At 42.4% G+C, this 15,567-nt stretch overlaps 1 protein-coding gene across 4 annotated transcripts; it reads right to left on the bottom strand.

Annotated features, from left to right (window-relative positions):
- Positions 1-930: 930 nt before the first annotated feature.
- LOC141182770 (uncharacterized) lies at positions 931-15,332 on the bottom strand. 4 transcript variants are annotated; one of them, XM_073660876.1, is made up of 10 exons: positions 15,258-15,332; positions 7,741-8,131; positions 7,575-7,645; positions 7,373-7,426; positions 7,058-7,207; positions 6,827-6,928; positions 6,620-6,743; positions 6,439-6,536; positions 6,144-6,234; positions 931-4,182 (listed from the first exon to the last, which is right to left on the bottom strand). In XM_073660876.1, the coding sequence occupies exons 5-10, from the start codon at positions 7,133-7,135 to the stop codon at positions 2,570-2,572; spliced, it is 2,106 nt and encodes a 701-aa protein (XP_073516977.1). In that variant the 5' UTR covers positions 7,136-7,207; positions 7,373-7,426; positions 7,575-7,645; positions 7,741-8,131; positions 15,258-15,332; the 3' UTR covers positions 931-2,569. The 4 variants fall into 4 exon arrangements, with proteins under 4 accessions (XP_073516977.1, XP_073516975.1, XP_073516978.1 ...); XM_073660874.1 differs by lacking the exon at positions 7,373-7,426; XM_073660877.1 differs by lacking the exons at positions 7,373-7,426; positions 7,575-7,645.
- Between the last annotated feature and the right edge of the window lie 235 nt (positions 15,333-15,567).

The following is a 15,567-nucleotide window of genomic DNA, read 5'->3' as shown; positions in this document are numbered from 1 at the left end:
CTTCTCTGTCGGCTACAGGCTGCACCTCAATGGGGAGAAAGCAGATGTGCTGGGGAAAAAAAATGGTCAGATGGATGGAGGAGCTTTCAAACTAGGATCTGGGGGAGGGAGGGTAGCCGTGCAAATAAGGGGGTAGAATAGACAGAGTGAGACATTCAAGGAAAGTAAGGAGGCGAGTAGCAGTAATAAATGTGCTAATAGTATTAAATGTCTGCAGGCAAATGAAAGAAGTCTTGAAAACAAAATGAATGAATTAGACTCTTAGGTCAGCCGCAGATTACAGAAACCTGGTTGGATGAAAGCCATGACTTGGTGTCAAACATAGATGGTTACACTACATTCAAATGGATAGGAAAGAAAAATAGGTAGACGGGTGGGTATTTTCGTTAAAACCAACTTAAGACCTCAAGCTCAATGACGACATGGGGGGCAGTTTCGACAATGTACAGCACACATGCCCAACTCTTGGTGATTATATTTGACCCACGACACCAGAACCACCACACCTATGTGGGGCCATTATTCTGCATGGAGGACTTTGTGGGATCCATTTTACTGTATGGAAAGCTTTGTGGGGCCAATCATACTGAATGGAGGACTTTGTGGGGCCCATTATTCTGTATGGAGGACTATGTGGGGCCCATTATACTGTATACTGGTTGGTCCACAACTTTGTCCAAGTTTTTCATTTTGGCCCTCTACATGTTTTGAGCTTTACATCCCTGATGTAAAGTCAGTATGGGTAATGTACATGGAAATGGCAATAATGGAAAGCTGCTAACTGGACTTTGCTACAAGCCTCCTAATATAGCTAAACATGAAGAGGATGATATGCTGCAACAAATTAAAAAGGCAACAAAAACAAGTCATGGTCAAAAGTGTTGGATCCCTTGAAATTGTGCCAGAAAATGAAGTAATTCTCCCAGAAAATTATTGCAATTACATGTTTTATTATACACGTTTATTTCCTTTGCGGTTATTGAAACAGCACAAGAAAACAGAGAAAAAAAAGGCAAATTGAACATAATTTCACACAAAACCACATAAAATAGGTCGGACAAAATTATTGACACCTTGCCAAAATTGTGGGTAAACAACTCTGTTTCAAGCATGTGAAGCTTGTTCAAACGCAATTGTGGCAAGTAACAGGTGTGGGCAATAAGAAAATCACAACTAAAACCAGATAAAAAAGGGAGAAGTTGATTCAATCTTTGCATTGTGTGCATATGTGTGGCACACTAAGCATGGAGAAAACAGAAAAAGGAGAAGAGAACTGTCTGAGGACTTGAGAACCAAAATTGTTGAAAAATATCAATAATTTCAAGGTTATAAGTCCATCTTTTGAGATCCGGATGTTCCTCTGTCCAATGTGCAACATAATCAATAAATTTACAAACACATACAGTCAAATATGGTGGAGCTTCAAAGAGGTTTTGGGGTTGTTTTGCTGCCTCAGGTCAGGTACCTTGACTGTTTGCAAGGAATCATGAAATCTGAAGATTAGCAAAGGATTTTGGGGCACAATGTAGTGCCTAGTGTCAGAAAGTTGGGTTTGCGTGCTAGGTCATGGGTCTTCCAGCATGACAATGACCCCAAACATACTTCAAGAAGCACCCAGAAAATGGATGGAAACAAAGTGCTGGACAGTTCTGACTAGCAATGAATCCGGATCTAAATCCCATTGAACACCTGTGGAGAGATCTTAAAATTGCTGTTTGGAGAAAAACTTTAAAATTTGAAAGTCCTCAGTGGAGGATACCATCTTTTCAGTTAGCCATTAGTCAGTAAGCTTTCTAGACTACTCAGGTCTTTCATCAGGCATAGTATAACACAAAATCTGAAGAGTCACATATTTATACACAACAGGGCACAGGAATAATGCAATAGATAAGACAAGTGACGTGAAGCAGAACTATCAGTTTCGGAAAGGGATAAGCAGTTGTGGCGGTAAATATGTGTGGACACAAGTAGATCTATTCTTTTTTTCTTTTTTTGGGTGGTGATGAGAATTCATCCTTGTTTTAAGTTTTTGCCTGGTCTCCCCTACATACAGACCCCCAGTTGGACATTTGCTACATATAATTAAGTACATTACATTAGTTGTGATGCAGCTGAAAGTCCCTGGGATCTTGTGGTCCTGATGTGAGTTGGGAATCTTTATCTTGTCCGCGGTCATTATAAATGGATGGGTTTTACGTACACAGTTGGTGAGGATAAATTTTGTAAGTTTCACCACAAAGGTGAAACTATCCTCCCGGTCAGTTTGCTTTCCCTCCCAGTACCTTTTAATTCTAACAGTGATGAGTTTCTGGGAGATTATACTTGTTCCTTTTATTTTTGGTTCTCCTTAGCTTGCCTTCTTTGCCCTATATGAATGTGTTTTTGTTTCTCATTCAGAGTTTTCATATTTTACTTCATACTTTCCTTTCCCCTTGTTGAGAGTGTTTTGCAGCCTCCTCTCTGGTTCCTCAGGAGGTATGAGAAACTCCTCAACGGCTTATTAGTTAGTTAGGTGTGTGGTGGCATTTTTAGTTGTGCAGCTAGGTTTTTTTTCTAGTTTCTACAGAGACTAGTTGGGTGTAGTTGCGGCATTCTCCCCTGTGTGGGTTCTCTGGTGGCTATCAAGATGCGCTTTCTGGTTAAAACATTTCCCACATTTTGAACATGAAAAAGGCTTCTCCCCTGTATGAGTTCTCTGGTGCTTATCAATATCTGATTTCTGGTTAAAACATTTCCCACATTCTGAACAAGAAAAAGGCTTCTCTCCTGTGTGAGTTCTCTGATGTTTGATAAGACTTGATTTCTCTGTAAAACATTTCCCACATTCTGAACATGAAAAAGGCTTCTCCCCTGTGTGAGTTTTGTGATGTTTGGTAAGAGTTGATTTCTCTGTAAAACATTTCCCACATTCTGAACAGGAAAATGGCTTTTCTCCTGTGCGAGTTCTCTGATGGTTGATAAGAGTTGATTTCTCTGTAAAATATTTCCCACATTCTGTACAGGAAAATGGCTTCTCCCCTTTGTGAGTTCTCTGATGTTTATTAAGATATGATTTGTGTCCAAAACATTTTCCACAATCTGAACATGAAAAAGGCTTTTCCCCTGTGTGAGTTCTCTGATGTTTGGTAAGATTTGATTTCTTTGCAAAAGATTTTCCACATTCTGAACATGAAAATGGCTTCTCCCCTGTGTGAGTTCTCTGATGTACAATAAGATTTGATTTCTCTGAAAAACATTTCTCACATTCTGAACAGGAAAATGGCTTCTCTCCTGTGTGAGTTCTCTGATGGTTGATAAGAGTTGATTTCTCTGTAAAATATTTCCCACATTCTGAACAGGAAAATGGCTTCTCCCCTGTGTGAGTTCTCTGATGTATACTAAGATATGATTTCTGTACAAAACATTTCCCACAATCTGAACATGAAAAAGGCTTCTCCTCTGTGTGGTTTCTCTGGTGCTTAAGAAAACTAGATTTCTGGTTAAAACATTTTCCACATTCTGAACATGGAAAAGGCATCTCCCCTGTGTGAGTTCTCTGATGTATATTAAGATTTGATTTCTGGTTAAAACATTTTCCACATTCTGAACAGGAAAATGGCTTCTCCCCTGTGTGAGTTCTCTGATGTGCGATAAGATTTGATTTCTCTGTAAAACATTTACCACATTCTGAACAGGAAAATGGCTTCTCCCCTGTGTGAATTCTCTGATGTGCGATAAGATTTGATTTCTCTGTAAAACATTTACCACATTCTGAACAGGAAAAAGGCTTCTCCCCTGTGTGAGTTCTCTGGTGCCTAACAAGATCTGATTTCTGATTAAAACATCTCCCACACTTGGAACAAGAAAATCTATTCTTCGCTGTGTGAATTTTTTGAGGTTTAAGAAAAGACTTTTTGAGAGGAAAACTATTTCTATATTCTGAACGTGAAAATGGCTTCTTTGCTTTAGAAGCAGTTTGTTTTTTAATGCTTGTTTTGTGACTTTGATTTTCCTTAGTAGTCGGTAATGAATCAGAAGACAGGACCTGTATCAAAGGATCAGATGACAGATCTTTGCTGTGAAGGGATGATGGTAAATCTGGAGAAATGTCATTCATTTCAATTATATCCTGTTGGATCTGAAAATTATCTGATTTGAAAACTGAAAATGTCAGCTGTCCCTCTGATCTCCTGGTACAGACATCTGCCAAGAATAAAACCAATTATTATTTTTAATAAAAAATCCTTGAATTTTATATTTTTGAACATTTCTACTTAAACTCTCCATAAAAAAGGCAAGTTATATAAAAAAAATTCACTTATTCACCAGGACAATGACTGTCTAATAGGAAACTTCATAGGATGGATCAGTAGAGCGAGTTCCACTGTTTTTTCATTCTGCCTCCAAAATATGGAATAAAAAGCCACCAAACAATGTTATGTAGGCGAAAATAATACCAATAAAAACTTCTACTTATTTGACAAAAAACAAGTCCCCACTCAGATCCATCATCTGTCAATGGAAAAACAGAGGTTTCCATATTACTAGTGGCTCAAAGGCTCTTGAAAAGCAACATGGCTTCCATAAACCAATCCAGCAATATCCACTCTCCCAAAGTCAGATCTCCCCCTCACTTCTGAGCTTTGCAGTAGTTTATGTGCCTAAGTCACATTCAGCATCCATGTATTTGGTATTACTATAATGAGAAGAACCCACTTAATTTACGGTGTGTGTCTCCTGGAGCACAATCTGGGCACTATGTGTTGGGTAATAAAATAGCATATTTGCAATTTTCACTCTCCAACATCCACTGCGTGCTAATTTCTGGAGAGTGACTGTAGAGTCAAAATAGTCACTTCTCCTATAAATTAATTCACTGAGGGTTATAATTTCCAAAATGGAGTCACTTTATGGGGATTTCTACTGCTTCTGCAAAAGGTGTGTCCCAACTCCTCTGGGACGTCTACTTCTCCTCCTGCTTCGACTTGTGTGAGGTCTACTTTTGACACCAGAAGCCGCCTTATTCATTCTGCAGGCGGCGCTGGTGATGGAAGAGACGTCAGAACCAGAAGCTCTGCGAGGCGCAGGCTCTGCGCAGCCACTAAGATTAGGGTTGCAGGGACCAGTAGTACCATCCAGTTTTGCAGTATGGGTGTGTGTGCTGTCCAGCTGGAATAATCTGCTCCCTACTTCAGCCATTTGGAAAGCACCGCACCCTACTAAAGCTGGAAGCATATTGCCGGAAGCTGCCAGATACAGCCTTGTTCTCCTCTGGTTCAGTCCTCTGTGCTCAGCTCCCGGCTTGTGTATTTGTTTCTGTTGTGACCTCGGCCCGTTTACTGACTACTCTTGTGTCTTCTGATTTTGTATTTTCTCTGCCCTCCTGTTCTGACCCGGCTATCTGACTATTCTTCTTCCCATGTCACTCCACAGAACAGCAGGTAACACCGTGGCCCAAGCCTAGGGGTCTCTGTGTAAGTCCAGATCCATGTAGAGAGGTTAAAGGGTGATGAGGAAAGTAATTTGTGAAATATGTAAACGGGGTAGATAAGACAAGCCTGTTCGTGGTAGCCATCTTTTGAGCTGCCAGGTGACCATGAACAGCGCCCCCAATACATTGTGTCTGCAAACTATTCCAGCAAAATCTGCATTCCTAATAGCTAAATGTCGCTCATTCCCTTCTTAACCTGCCATGTGCCCAGACAGTAGTGTACAGCTGTATATAGGGTATTGTCAAATTCAAAAGAAGTTGGAAAATAATTTGTAAGGTCCATTTGTTTCTTATTATCCTTTGTGAAAAATTTCAAAGTTATCACCACATAAAGTGACATCTGTCAGATTTGAAAAATGGGGCCTGATCATCTGCACATTCTGCGTACGCTGTCATTTGGCTTTGTAGTTTACAGACCTGGGCAGGTAACGGTCAGCATCATCTAATCCCAGGGGGTAGGTGGATCCTCCAGGTTGTAAGTTCTATAGAAAAGGGCTTTCACAATTTCCCAAAGTAATCTGAACATTTTCGGACGGAGGAGAATGTTGTGGTCTAGCGGCAAAATGGTGATCACACGATTGTGATACAGCCGGACTACACAAACGATAAAGCAGCCACAGCCGGTGACTGAGAAGAATCTGTGACTTCTCAGTATTCAGTGATTACTACTCACCTGGGTAGTCATATGTAGAAATCTCCTCTTTACACCGCTCATCATCCCTCACATATGTCTCTGTAGTATTACTATGGGTCAGATCTTCACCCTGAAACAAATATTGTAAAAGTCACAGACAGATGGAGAAGTCACATCTATGATCAGCTCTAATCCTGCCATCTCCACCGTTCTCATTACACAAATATAAAACATAATAATGGTGGATAAAACAAGACTGAATCCAAAAATACAAAACCTTTACAGCCGTCTACACATCATAGGGGAGATCTCATGACTCCTTCTCTCCATCTACCTGATGATCCTGAGGAACATTGGGATCTTCTTGTTTACAGTCCTGTGGAAGAAGAGGATGGGGACATCTCTCTGGTGTTGTCCTCTTACTGGATAGATCTGGAGGAAACACATACAGGGACTGAATTCATTCTTTACATACAGATAATTATAGGCCGTGTGTATTTAGTCCTGTCTATTACCTGGTGATGTGAGGGGCTGGGGAACCTCCATCATGACGTTCTTGTATAGATCTTTGCGTCCTTCTAAATACTCCCACTCCTCCATGGAAAAATAGACGGCGACATCCTGACACCTTATAGGAACCTGACACACACAATGATACCGTCATCTCCCCGATCCCTTCATAGTGTTACTGTATAATGTCCCATCATTCCCAGCAGTGTCACCTCTCCAGTCAGCAGCTCAATCATCTTGTAGGCGAGTTCTAGGATCTGGTCATTGATGTCCTCATGTATCAGGGGGTGAGGTGGAGGCCCCGTGATTAATCTCTGGTTATGGAGAGACACAGTAATAAATCTCACTCCAGACATTTCCAGAGTTCTCACCTCTCCAGTTCTGTCCATCTGTTATTTCCATAGATAAGAATGATGTAATGTGACGTCATCAGAATCTCTCACCTCTCCAGTAAGCCGGAAGAGGATCTCTAGGGTGAGGTGTAATATCCTCTCCGCCATCTTGTCTCTGTCCATATCCATCTTTGATGGGTAAATCAGAAAAATTTTCTTATATAGAAGATCTTCACTGAGAGGATCCGATATTGTAGAGACCTGAAGGAGAAAAAGATAAGCTGATGGAACATTATAAAAATCCTGTGTAATAATACAACTATTGGAGATAATGAGAGGAAACATATAAGGAGATTTATTATTTTACAGTATTTAGTTTTCTTCTTTATATCTAGTAATAAAACCTTTATATTTTAGGACACATACAACAAGCAGTTTCTTCCTTGGAGTCTGCAGCTGAATACGTTTCTCATAGACGCACTGTCAGGGAAATATTGAGAAAATATTAACAATTTCTCCCAAACCCCTCTTAAACAGTGTATAATATTTCGTCAAACCCCATTAATGCGGATACAACATCATAGTATAGAGCAAGTATATATACAAATTGAAGAGAGGCGACACCTACTAGCCTCCTGGATGGTATTCAAAGGTAGGAATTCAAAAGTGTGGAGATATGGTGACACTGGTTACTTGGGTCTGCAGAAAAGAGCAGAGAGTGGCAGACTCAGAGTTATCAGCTGAGAGGGACTGTGGAGGCAGAGATAGACCGAATAGAGCTGGACGTAGCATACCTGTGACCCCTAGTTCCTGGTTATAAGGTGGTACTGCACGTAGTGGCTTAGAGGAACGCGGTGTCCACCGCTAGTTCCTGGTGCTGTGAGCGTTGTCAGGGGCAGGATGGTATCAGCTGACCAATTGCCACCAATCCCGCAGTGCTGTGTAGTGTGCACTTCGGAAGTGCACGTGTGACGTCACCGGAAGTGACGCGTTGCCCCCAGGAAGCTGTGCGTTCCGCAGGCTGGTGTAAATGCGTTCCAGTGAGCCGGAAGTTTGAGTGCCAGGGAGAGAGAATGTGGGTTCCACCAGTATAGAGCATAAGACCCAATGGGCATGAGGCAGAGCCTTTGTTGGAGTGGAGAAGGATCCAGGAGAGGGGACAAGAGTGTGCCAGAGAGGAATAATCTGCAATAAAGGATACAATATATGAGTAGGATATGGAGATCAAAACATGTATATTATTGACCTATTCAAATTGAAGACCACATTTCCAAATGTCAAATACATTTCAACATAGGGTCACATAAAATCCCTGGGTGACAAGTTTCTCTATACCAATTGTTCAATGAGAACCAAACTCCAATCATAAAAAAACCTTATATAAAAAGCCAGTAGTTCATAGTCCCTATTAAGGCCTTTCGACTCTAAGAACTGTAATTCATGAATCCAGTAGGCTTATCTACGTTTGAGAAGGCTCACTCGGTCGCTTCCCCGACGTGGTGTCAAAACTTGTTCCAATAACTGGTATTTGAATTGAGAAATACTATGTCCTGCCGTGATAAACTGTTGGGGAATGGGTAACATTAGGTTTTTGCACCAAATTGTGGACTTGTGCTTTGAAATCCTATCCATTATGGGCTGTGCCGTCTCCCCCACATAGATTCGGCCGAATGCACATTTAATAAGATATACCACATATGAACTGTCACATGTAAAGTACCCTTTGATGTTGTATATTTTGCCAGTTTGTGGGTGATGAACAATGCTACCCCTGAGGACATTGTTGCATTGACGACATTGGAGACATGGGAATGTGCCCATTTTGGGATTCTGCAAAAAACATTGTTTAGGACCTAGGTACGCTGCGCCCAAATCGGCACATACCAGAGAGTCTCTAATATTGGTTGCTCTCTTAAAACACGGTAGGAAGGGTTGTTGGAACGCAGGGATCGTGGAATAACCGGTTTGTAAGATGTTCCTGTGTTTCCTAATGGTTTTATGTAAGATGTAGGCGAAGGGCTGTAACGTGTGAACAAAGGGGATTCTGTCCTTCTGTCCTGTTTGGACGATCAGTTCTGGAATTCGACGCCTGGGGATGCAAGAAGCTAGGTGGATAGCCTCGTTCAGTGAATTTGGTCGACATTTCTTGTAACCTCTGATTGCGGATAGTTTCACTGGACACAATCCGTTTGACCCTCTGAAATCGTGATGTAGGTATAGATTTCTTCATCGACCTTGGATGATTGCTAGAAAAGTGTAATAGGCCATTGAGATCGGTGGGCTTGGAATAGTGGTCAGTTAGGTGGCCCTGTGTATCCTTGATCACCATGGTATCAAGGAAACTAACACGGCTTGAATCATATGTCATGGTGAAGCGTCTTGAAACCACAGACGTTTAATGTTGTGGGATTGATTGCATCAGATAAATGTCTTCTAATACATTTTTTTTAGCGACTCTGACGTGCATCCCACATATTATAGTTTACTCACTATACATTCTATTAAATGCACTGCTCAAAAAAATAAAGGGAACACTCAAATAACACATCCTAGATCTGAATGAATGAAATATTCTCATTGAATACTTTATTCTGTACAAAGTTGAATGTGCTGACAACAAAATCACACAAAAATCATCAATGGAAATCAAATTTATTAACCAATGGAGACCTGGATTTGGAGTCACCCCCAAAATTAAAAGTGGAAAAACACACTACAGGCTGATCCAACTTTGATGTAATGTCCTTAAAACAAGTCAAAATGAGGCTCAGTATTGTGTGTGGCCTCCACGTGCCTGTATGTCCTTCCTACAACGCCTGGGAATTCTCCTGATGAGGTTCCGCAAACTCCTGGACAGTCTGTGTTGTAACGTGACGTTGGTGGATGGAGCAAGACATGACCCAGCTTTCGTCCTTCTCCATCACAGCAACATCCCTTTAAAAACATATAAAAACTCGATACTGAGACTCTTGATCACGTCTGCTAGAGCATGTATTCCCTCGCTATGGAAAAGTAACACTATCCCGACAATCTCACTATGGTTCTCCAAAATAAATGAGATTATGTTAAGGGAGGAGCTCACCTACACGATCAATAACTCCCATGATAAATTTTATAAAACATGGTCCTACTGGAGTTTAAATCTTCCGCTGATAACTTTCCCCTATGAGGTCAAGGTAAAGTCTATACTTCAGGAGCCTCTCTGACGTTACCCTAACCCTTTTACCCATACATCCCTTCCCCCACTTCCCTTTGTCTTTCTGTATATTTGTGTTTTTGGTTTTAACTACTCGTTTTTTCTTTTATAACCCTTATTTGTTAACCAACATGAATATGTAATGACTTAATGTTTAAGTCAGAGTCACCACGCTGGTATATCCTAAAACACATTGAACCAATGTTCTACCAGCGACTCTACTTTGGATTGTGTTAACTTCTTTCATTTTGTTTTCAAATGTTTTGGAAATACTGGTTATTGTTATGGTTATGTGGTCATGTTTGACCTACTACTTGTTACACAACTAGTACCCGGCGTTTGTATTTGTATTTCCTTTTCAAAACTTAATAAAGATAAATTTATGAAGGATAACCAAGTCACAATGCGTTTGATATTTGTTTCTTGAAAAAAAAACTAGGTGAAAGTTTTCCGCCTTTTTGGATACAAAACTCAAACAAAATATGTAAAAGAATTTACAAAGTCTGGAGGATGGATCTGAGACATCGAAAAAACTAAGTTTGAAAGAGATATCAAAGACGAGTCAAATTCAATTTACACATGGAAATGAAAAACCAAGAGCTACTGTTCTGAAATACAGGTCGCACAATAAATTCAAAGGAAATAGAGGAGAGCGGAGGTCAGCTTCACAAATCCTAATGTGTCCATGGGTTCCTCTAATTATAATTCTCTGAGGACTTATCTGATGTATCAGTGGGATCAACTAAAGACAGATGGAACAAAAATAAATTCTCAAGTATTCCCCACAATTCAGCACAAAACAACAGGCCGGAAGAAAGCTCAAATGTGACCGGACATGTGCGTTCCATGCTGGAGTGCATCACGGTCTCCTATCTGCGAATGCACATGTCCGGAAGCATGCGTTCCACGCTGGATCGCATAATGGTTTTGGATTGCATACCACCAACATAGAAAAGTCCTATCTCTGAGATCAGCGTCATGGGAGACTAAAAACAAGTATTTCACATCCTCCCATCATGCAATAGGCACGTAGATCTACTTTATCACTACATAAAATATGGGATGATGGCCCACAGTATATTCCTAAATGATCACATTAGACCCCCATTGCATAATTAGAGATACACAAGGATCATCACATTTGCTAGTTACTAAATAGTATATGTAGGATATAACTGATAAGAAATAATTCTGATATAGAAGCTCAGATATCTCGATGACGTACAATAATATGTGAACTCCAATCACTGGGAACTGAGTAGCAATGAATAGAGTATAAAATCCAAAATGTAATCCGGAATGGGGCTGTATTCACACAAAACAAGCATAGGAAATTGGCTCATTCAGTCCCTTAGGGTCTAGTCAATCCAGTCTGGAAATCCACTCACTTTCCTTTTTGAGGATATATCTATTGTGATCACCTCCTATCACATTGGGTTTAACCACATCAATGATACAAAAGGAGATGTCTCTGGTTTCACCTCGATGTACACTATTCATGTGTCTCGCTAATCGGGTGTCCTGACCATGGCATATGTCATTCAAATGCCCCCCACCCTCCTCCTAGACTCCCTCTTGGTCTTGCCTACATAATCTGTCCAAACACAAAAAATAAAACAAGAACCGGCAACTTTGTACGGGGAAGACAATTGGTCCAGGAATAGTGTACCGATGTCATACAATAAAGAAGTACGTTTTACGGACCGGTGAGTGCTACCCTTTCTTCTTATTTGCTTACATGTTACCTACATAATCTAGGGGGCAGGTGCATGTGGCCATATATACAAGTCCTGAGGTTTTACAGTTGGAATAACCCCTCTGAAAAAAGTTTTTACTCGTGGAGGAACTAGAGAAAGATTTACATGGTCTCATCCAATTACATGTACAACATTCTCCACATCTAAAGAAACCACAGATTCTTCTATCTAGCCAAGTCCCCTTGGGTGCAGTTTTTTGGTAGAAACTATGCACTAAACGGTCCCTAATTGACCAACCCTTTCTGAAAGTTATTGTGGGAGTAGATCACACAGCACCCTCCGAGCTGGGTCGGCCACAAGTATATCCCAGGTCACTCTGATTGTCATAAGTTTTTCTTACTCGTGCTACCCCATCTTTTTCTTGGTCTCTTGGTTAGGTATGGAGGAGTCTGTTTCTCCCATTTTTCTGCAAACGATGATGTGGAATCCAAAATGTACCATGAGTACCCTATAATCCCTTAATCTGGTGTTCAGGTCTATTGCCAGTATATTCTATTGCCAGTATATTAAAATCTGTGACATTATGGCAGTACCTTCTCAACCATAAAAATTGACCCTTGGGTATTCCTCTTTTTATGGGGATGGGGTGGTGGCTATTCCACTTCAATAGTTTATTAGTGCTTGTAGGTTTATGGTAGATGAGTGTTCCTAGGGTCCCATCCCGTTCTATCTAGATTAGTACATCCAGGAAAGTCAACTGGTTATAATTAAACTCCGATGTAAATCTCAGGCCGACTCTATTGATGTTCAGTTCTCTGACAAATTCAAAAGATTGTTCACTCGTCCCTGACCAGATGATTAAAATGTAGTCTATATATTTGTACAATACCCCAATATATGAATGCCATCACTTATGATCATCCCTGAATATTGTGGATTCCTCCCACCAGCCAAGGAATAGGTTAGCATACGAGGGGGCACAAGGGCTCCCCATCGCAGTACCACTGAGCTGGTGGAAGTACTTCCTGTCAAAAATAAATAAGTTATGAGTAAAAGTTAATTTTAGAAGATCCTCCATGAAGTCATTATGTCTGCTACACTCTATTGATCTCGATTTCAATAAACGTCTTACTCCTCTGATACCATCATCATGTGGTATATTACTGTACAAAGCCTCGATATCTAGTGAGGCCTGCTCCCCTACATGCATGTATACATGCTCGAGGGTCTACATGTAGGGGAGCAGCCAAAGGGAAAACCAACTCCAGAGGGATTATTCCAACTGCAGGACCTCAGGCGGTACTGGGAGAACATTACACTGTGTGGGGGCATTACACATACTACATAAGGGGCATAATAGGGGCATTACAATGTGTGGGGCATCATACATACTGCATAAGGGGCATAATGGGGGCATTACACTGTGTGGGGGGCATCATACATACTGCACAAGGGGCATAATGGGGGCATTACACTGTGTGGGGGGCATCATACGTACTGCATAAGGGGCATAATGGGGGCATTACACTGTGTGGGGCATCATACATACTACATAAGGGGCATAATGGGGGCATTACACTGTGTGGGGGCATCATACATACTACATAAGGGGCATAATGCATTACAATGTGTGGGGCATCATACATACTGCACAGGGGGCATAATGGGGGCATTATACTGTGTGGGGGCATCATACATCCTGTATAAGGGGCATAATGGGGGCATTACACTGTGAGGGGGCATCATACATACTACATAAGGGGCATAATGCATTACAATGTGTGGGGCATCATACATACTGCACAAGTGGCATAATGGGGGCTTTACACTGTGAGGGGGCATCATACATCCTGCATAAGGGGCATAATGGGGGCATTACACTGTGTGGGGGCATCATACATCCTGCATAAGGGGCATAATGGGGGCATTACACTGTGTGGGGGCATCATACATACTGCATAAGGGGCATAATGGGGGCATTACACTGTGTGGGGGCATCATACATACTGCATAAGGGGCATAATGGGGGCATTACACTGTGTGGGGGCATCATACATCCTGCATACGGGGCATAATGGGGGCATTACACTGTGGGGGCATCATACATCCTGCATAAGGGGCATAATGGGGGCATTACACTGTGTGGGGGCATCATACATCCTGCATAAGGGGCATAATGGGGGCATTACACTGTGTGGGGGCATCATACATCCTGCATAAGGGGCATAATGGGGGCAGTACACTGTGTGGGGGGCATCATACATCCTGCATAAGGGGCATAATGGGGGCATTAAACTGTGTGGGGGCATCATACATCCTGTATAAGGGGCATAATGGGGGCATTACACTGTGTGGAGGCATCATACATCCTGCATAAGGGGCATAATGGGGGCATTACACTGTGGGGGGCATCATACATCCTGCATAAGGGGCATAATGGGGGCATTACACTGTGTGGGGGCATCATACATCCTGCACAAGGGGCATAATGGGGTCATTACACTGTGTGGGGGCATCATACATCCTGCACAAGGGGCATAATGGGGTCATTACACTGTGTGGGGGCATCATACATCCTGCATAAGGGGCATAATGGGGGCATTACACTGTGTGGGGGGCATCATACATACTGCATAAGGGGCATTACACTGTGTGGGGGCATCATACATCCTGTATAAGGGGCATAATGGGGACATTACACTGCGTGGGGGCATCATACATCCTGCATAAGGGGCATAATGGGGGCATTACACTGTGTGGGGGGCATCATACATACTGCATAAGGGGCATTACACTGTGTGGGGGCATCATACATCCTGTATAAGGGGCATAATGGGGACATTACACTGCGTGGGGGCATCATACATCCTGCATAAGGGGCATAATGGGGGCATTACACTGTGTGGGGGCATCATACATCCTGCATAAGGGGCATAATGGGGGCATTACACTGTGGGGGGGCATCATACATCCTGCATAAGGGGCATAATGGGGGCATTACACTGTGGGGGGGCATCATACATCCTGTATAAGGGGCATAATGGGGGCATTACACTGTGTGGGGGCATCATACATCCTGCATAAGGGGCATAATGGGGGCATTACACTGTGTGGGGAGCATCATACATCCTGCATAAGGGGTATAATGGGGGCATTACACTGTGTGGGGGCATCATACATCCTGCATAAGGGCATAATGGGAGCATTACACTGTGGGGGGCAGTAAAGGGGTCCTGTACTATGAGAACAATACGTTTCCTCCCTTCCTGTCTCCATAGTTGGGTCGTATGTATCTATTACAGGAAACAGAACAAAAACCTTATGATTCTTATAAAGGGGCAACACAAGACCCCAAAAGAGTCTCGGTGCTGAAGGGGTTAATGCCCCCTGCGCCCAGTAATGGGGAATCTCCACATACCTCCACCTGCAGAGCCGCCACCACATATATGGCTGCTCTGTGCGCCCAGGAGCTGTGATGAGGTCACAGGAGGGGAGGAGTCAGGGGTCACATGATCAGGGGCCTCAGTGGATGCAGGACTCTGCTGTGCTGGTTGTCATGGTGCTGGATGAGCTGAAGTTTATGTGTGGGGTCAGGAGGGGTTTACAGTGTGGATGTAGCAGAGCCGCGTGTGTACGAGGTGTACGGAGCAGAGCCGTGTGTGTACGAGGTGTACGGAGCAGAGCCGCGCGTGTACGAGGTGTACGGAGCGGAGCCGTGTGTGTACGAG

Source organism: Phyllobates terribilis, unplaced genomic scaffold (assembly GCF_046119375.1).
Source record: "Phyllobates terribilis strain yellow unplaced genomic scaffold, ASM4611937v1 Scaffold_36__1_contigs__length_13169755, whole genome shotgun sequence".
In the NCBI taxonomy this organism is placed as follows: domain Eukaryota; kingdom Metazoa; phylum Chordata; class Amphibia; order Anura; family Dendrobatidae; genus Phyllobates; species Phyllobates terribilis.
The sequence above is the reverse complement of the archived record's forward strand: the minus strand, read 5'-3'. Positions and strand labels throughout refer to the sequence as shown.

Bases quoted from the DNA above. Each gene is read 5' to 3' on its own strand.
- LOC141182770 (XM_073660876.1), bottom strand. From the start codon at position 7,135: ATGGATATGGACAGAGACAAGATGGCGGAGAGGATATTACACCTCACC. The intron at 6,744-6,826 runs GTGACACTGCTG...TGTGTGTGTCAG, and splicing joins TTGAGCTGCTGACTGGAGAG to GTTCCTATAAGGTGTCAGGA. The intron at 6,537-6,619 runs GTAATAGACAGG...TGTTTCCTCCAG, and splicing joins CCAGCCCCTCACATCACCAG to ATCTATCCAGTAAGAGGACA.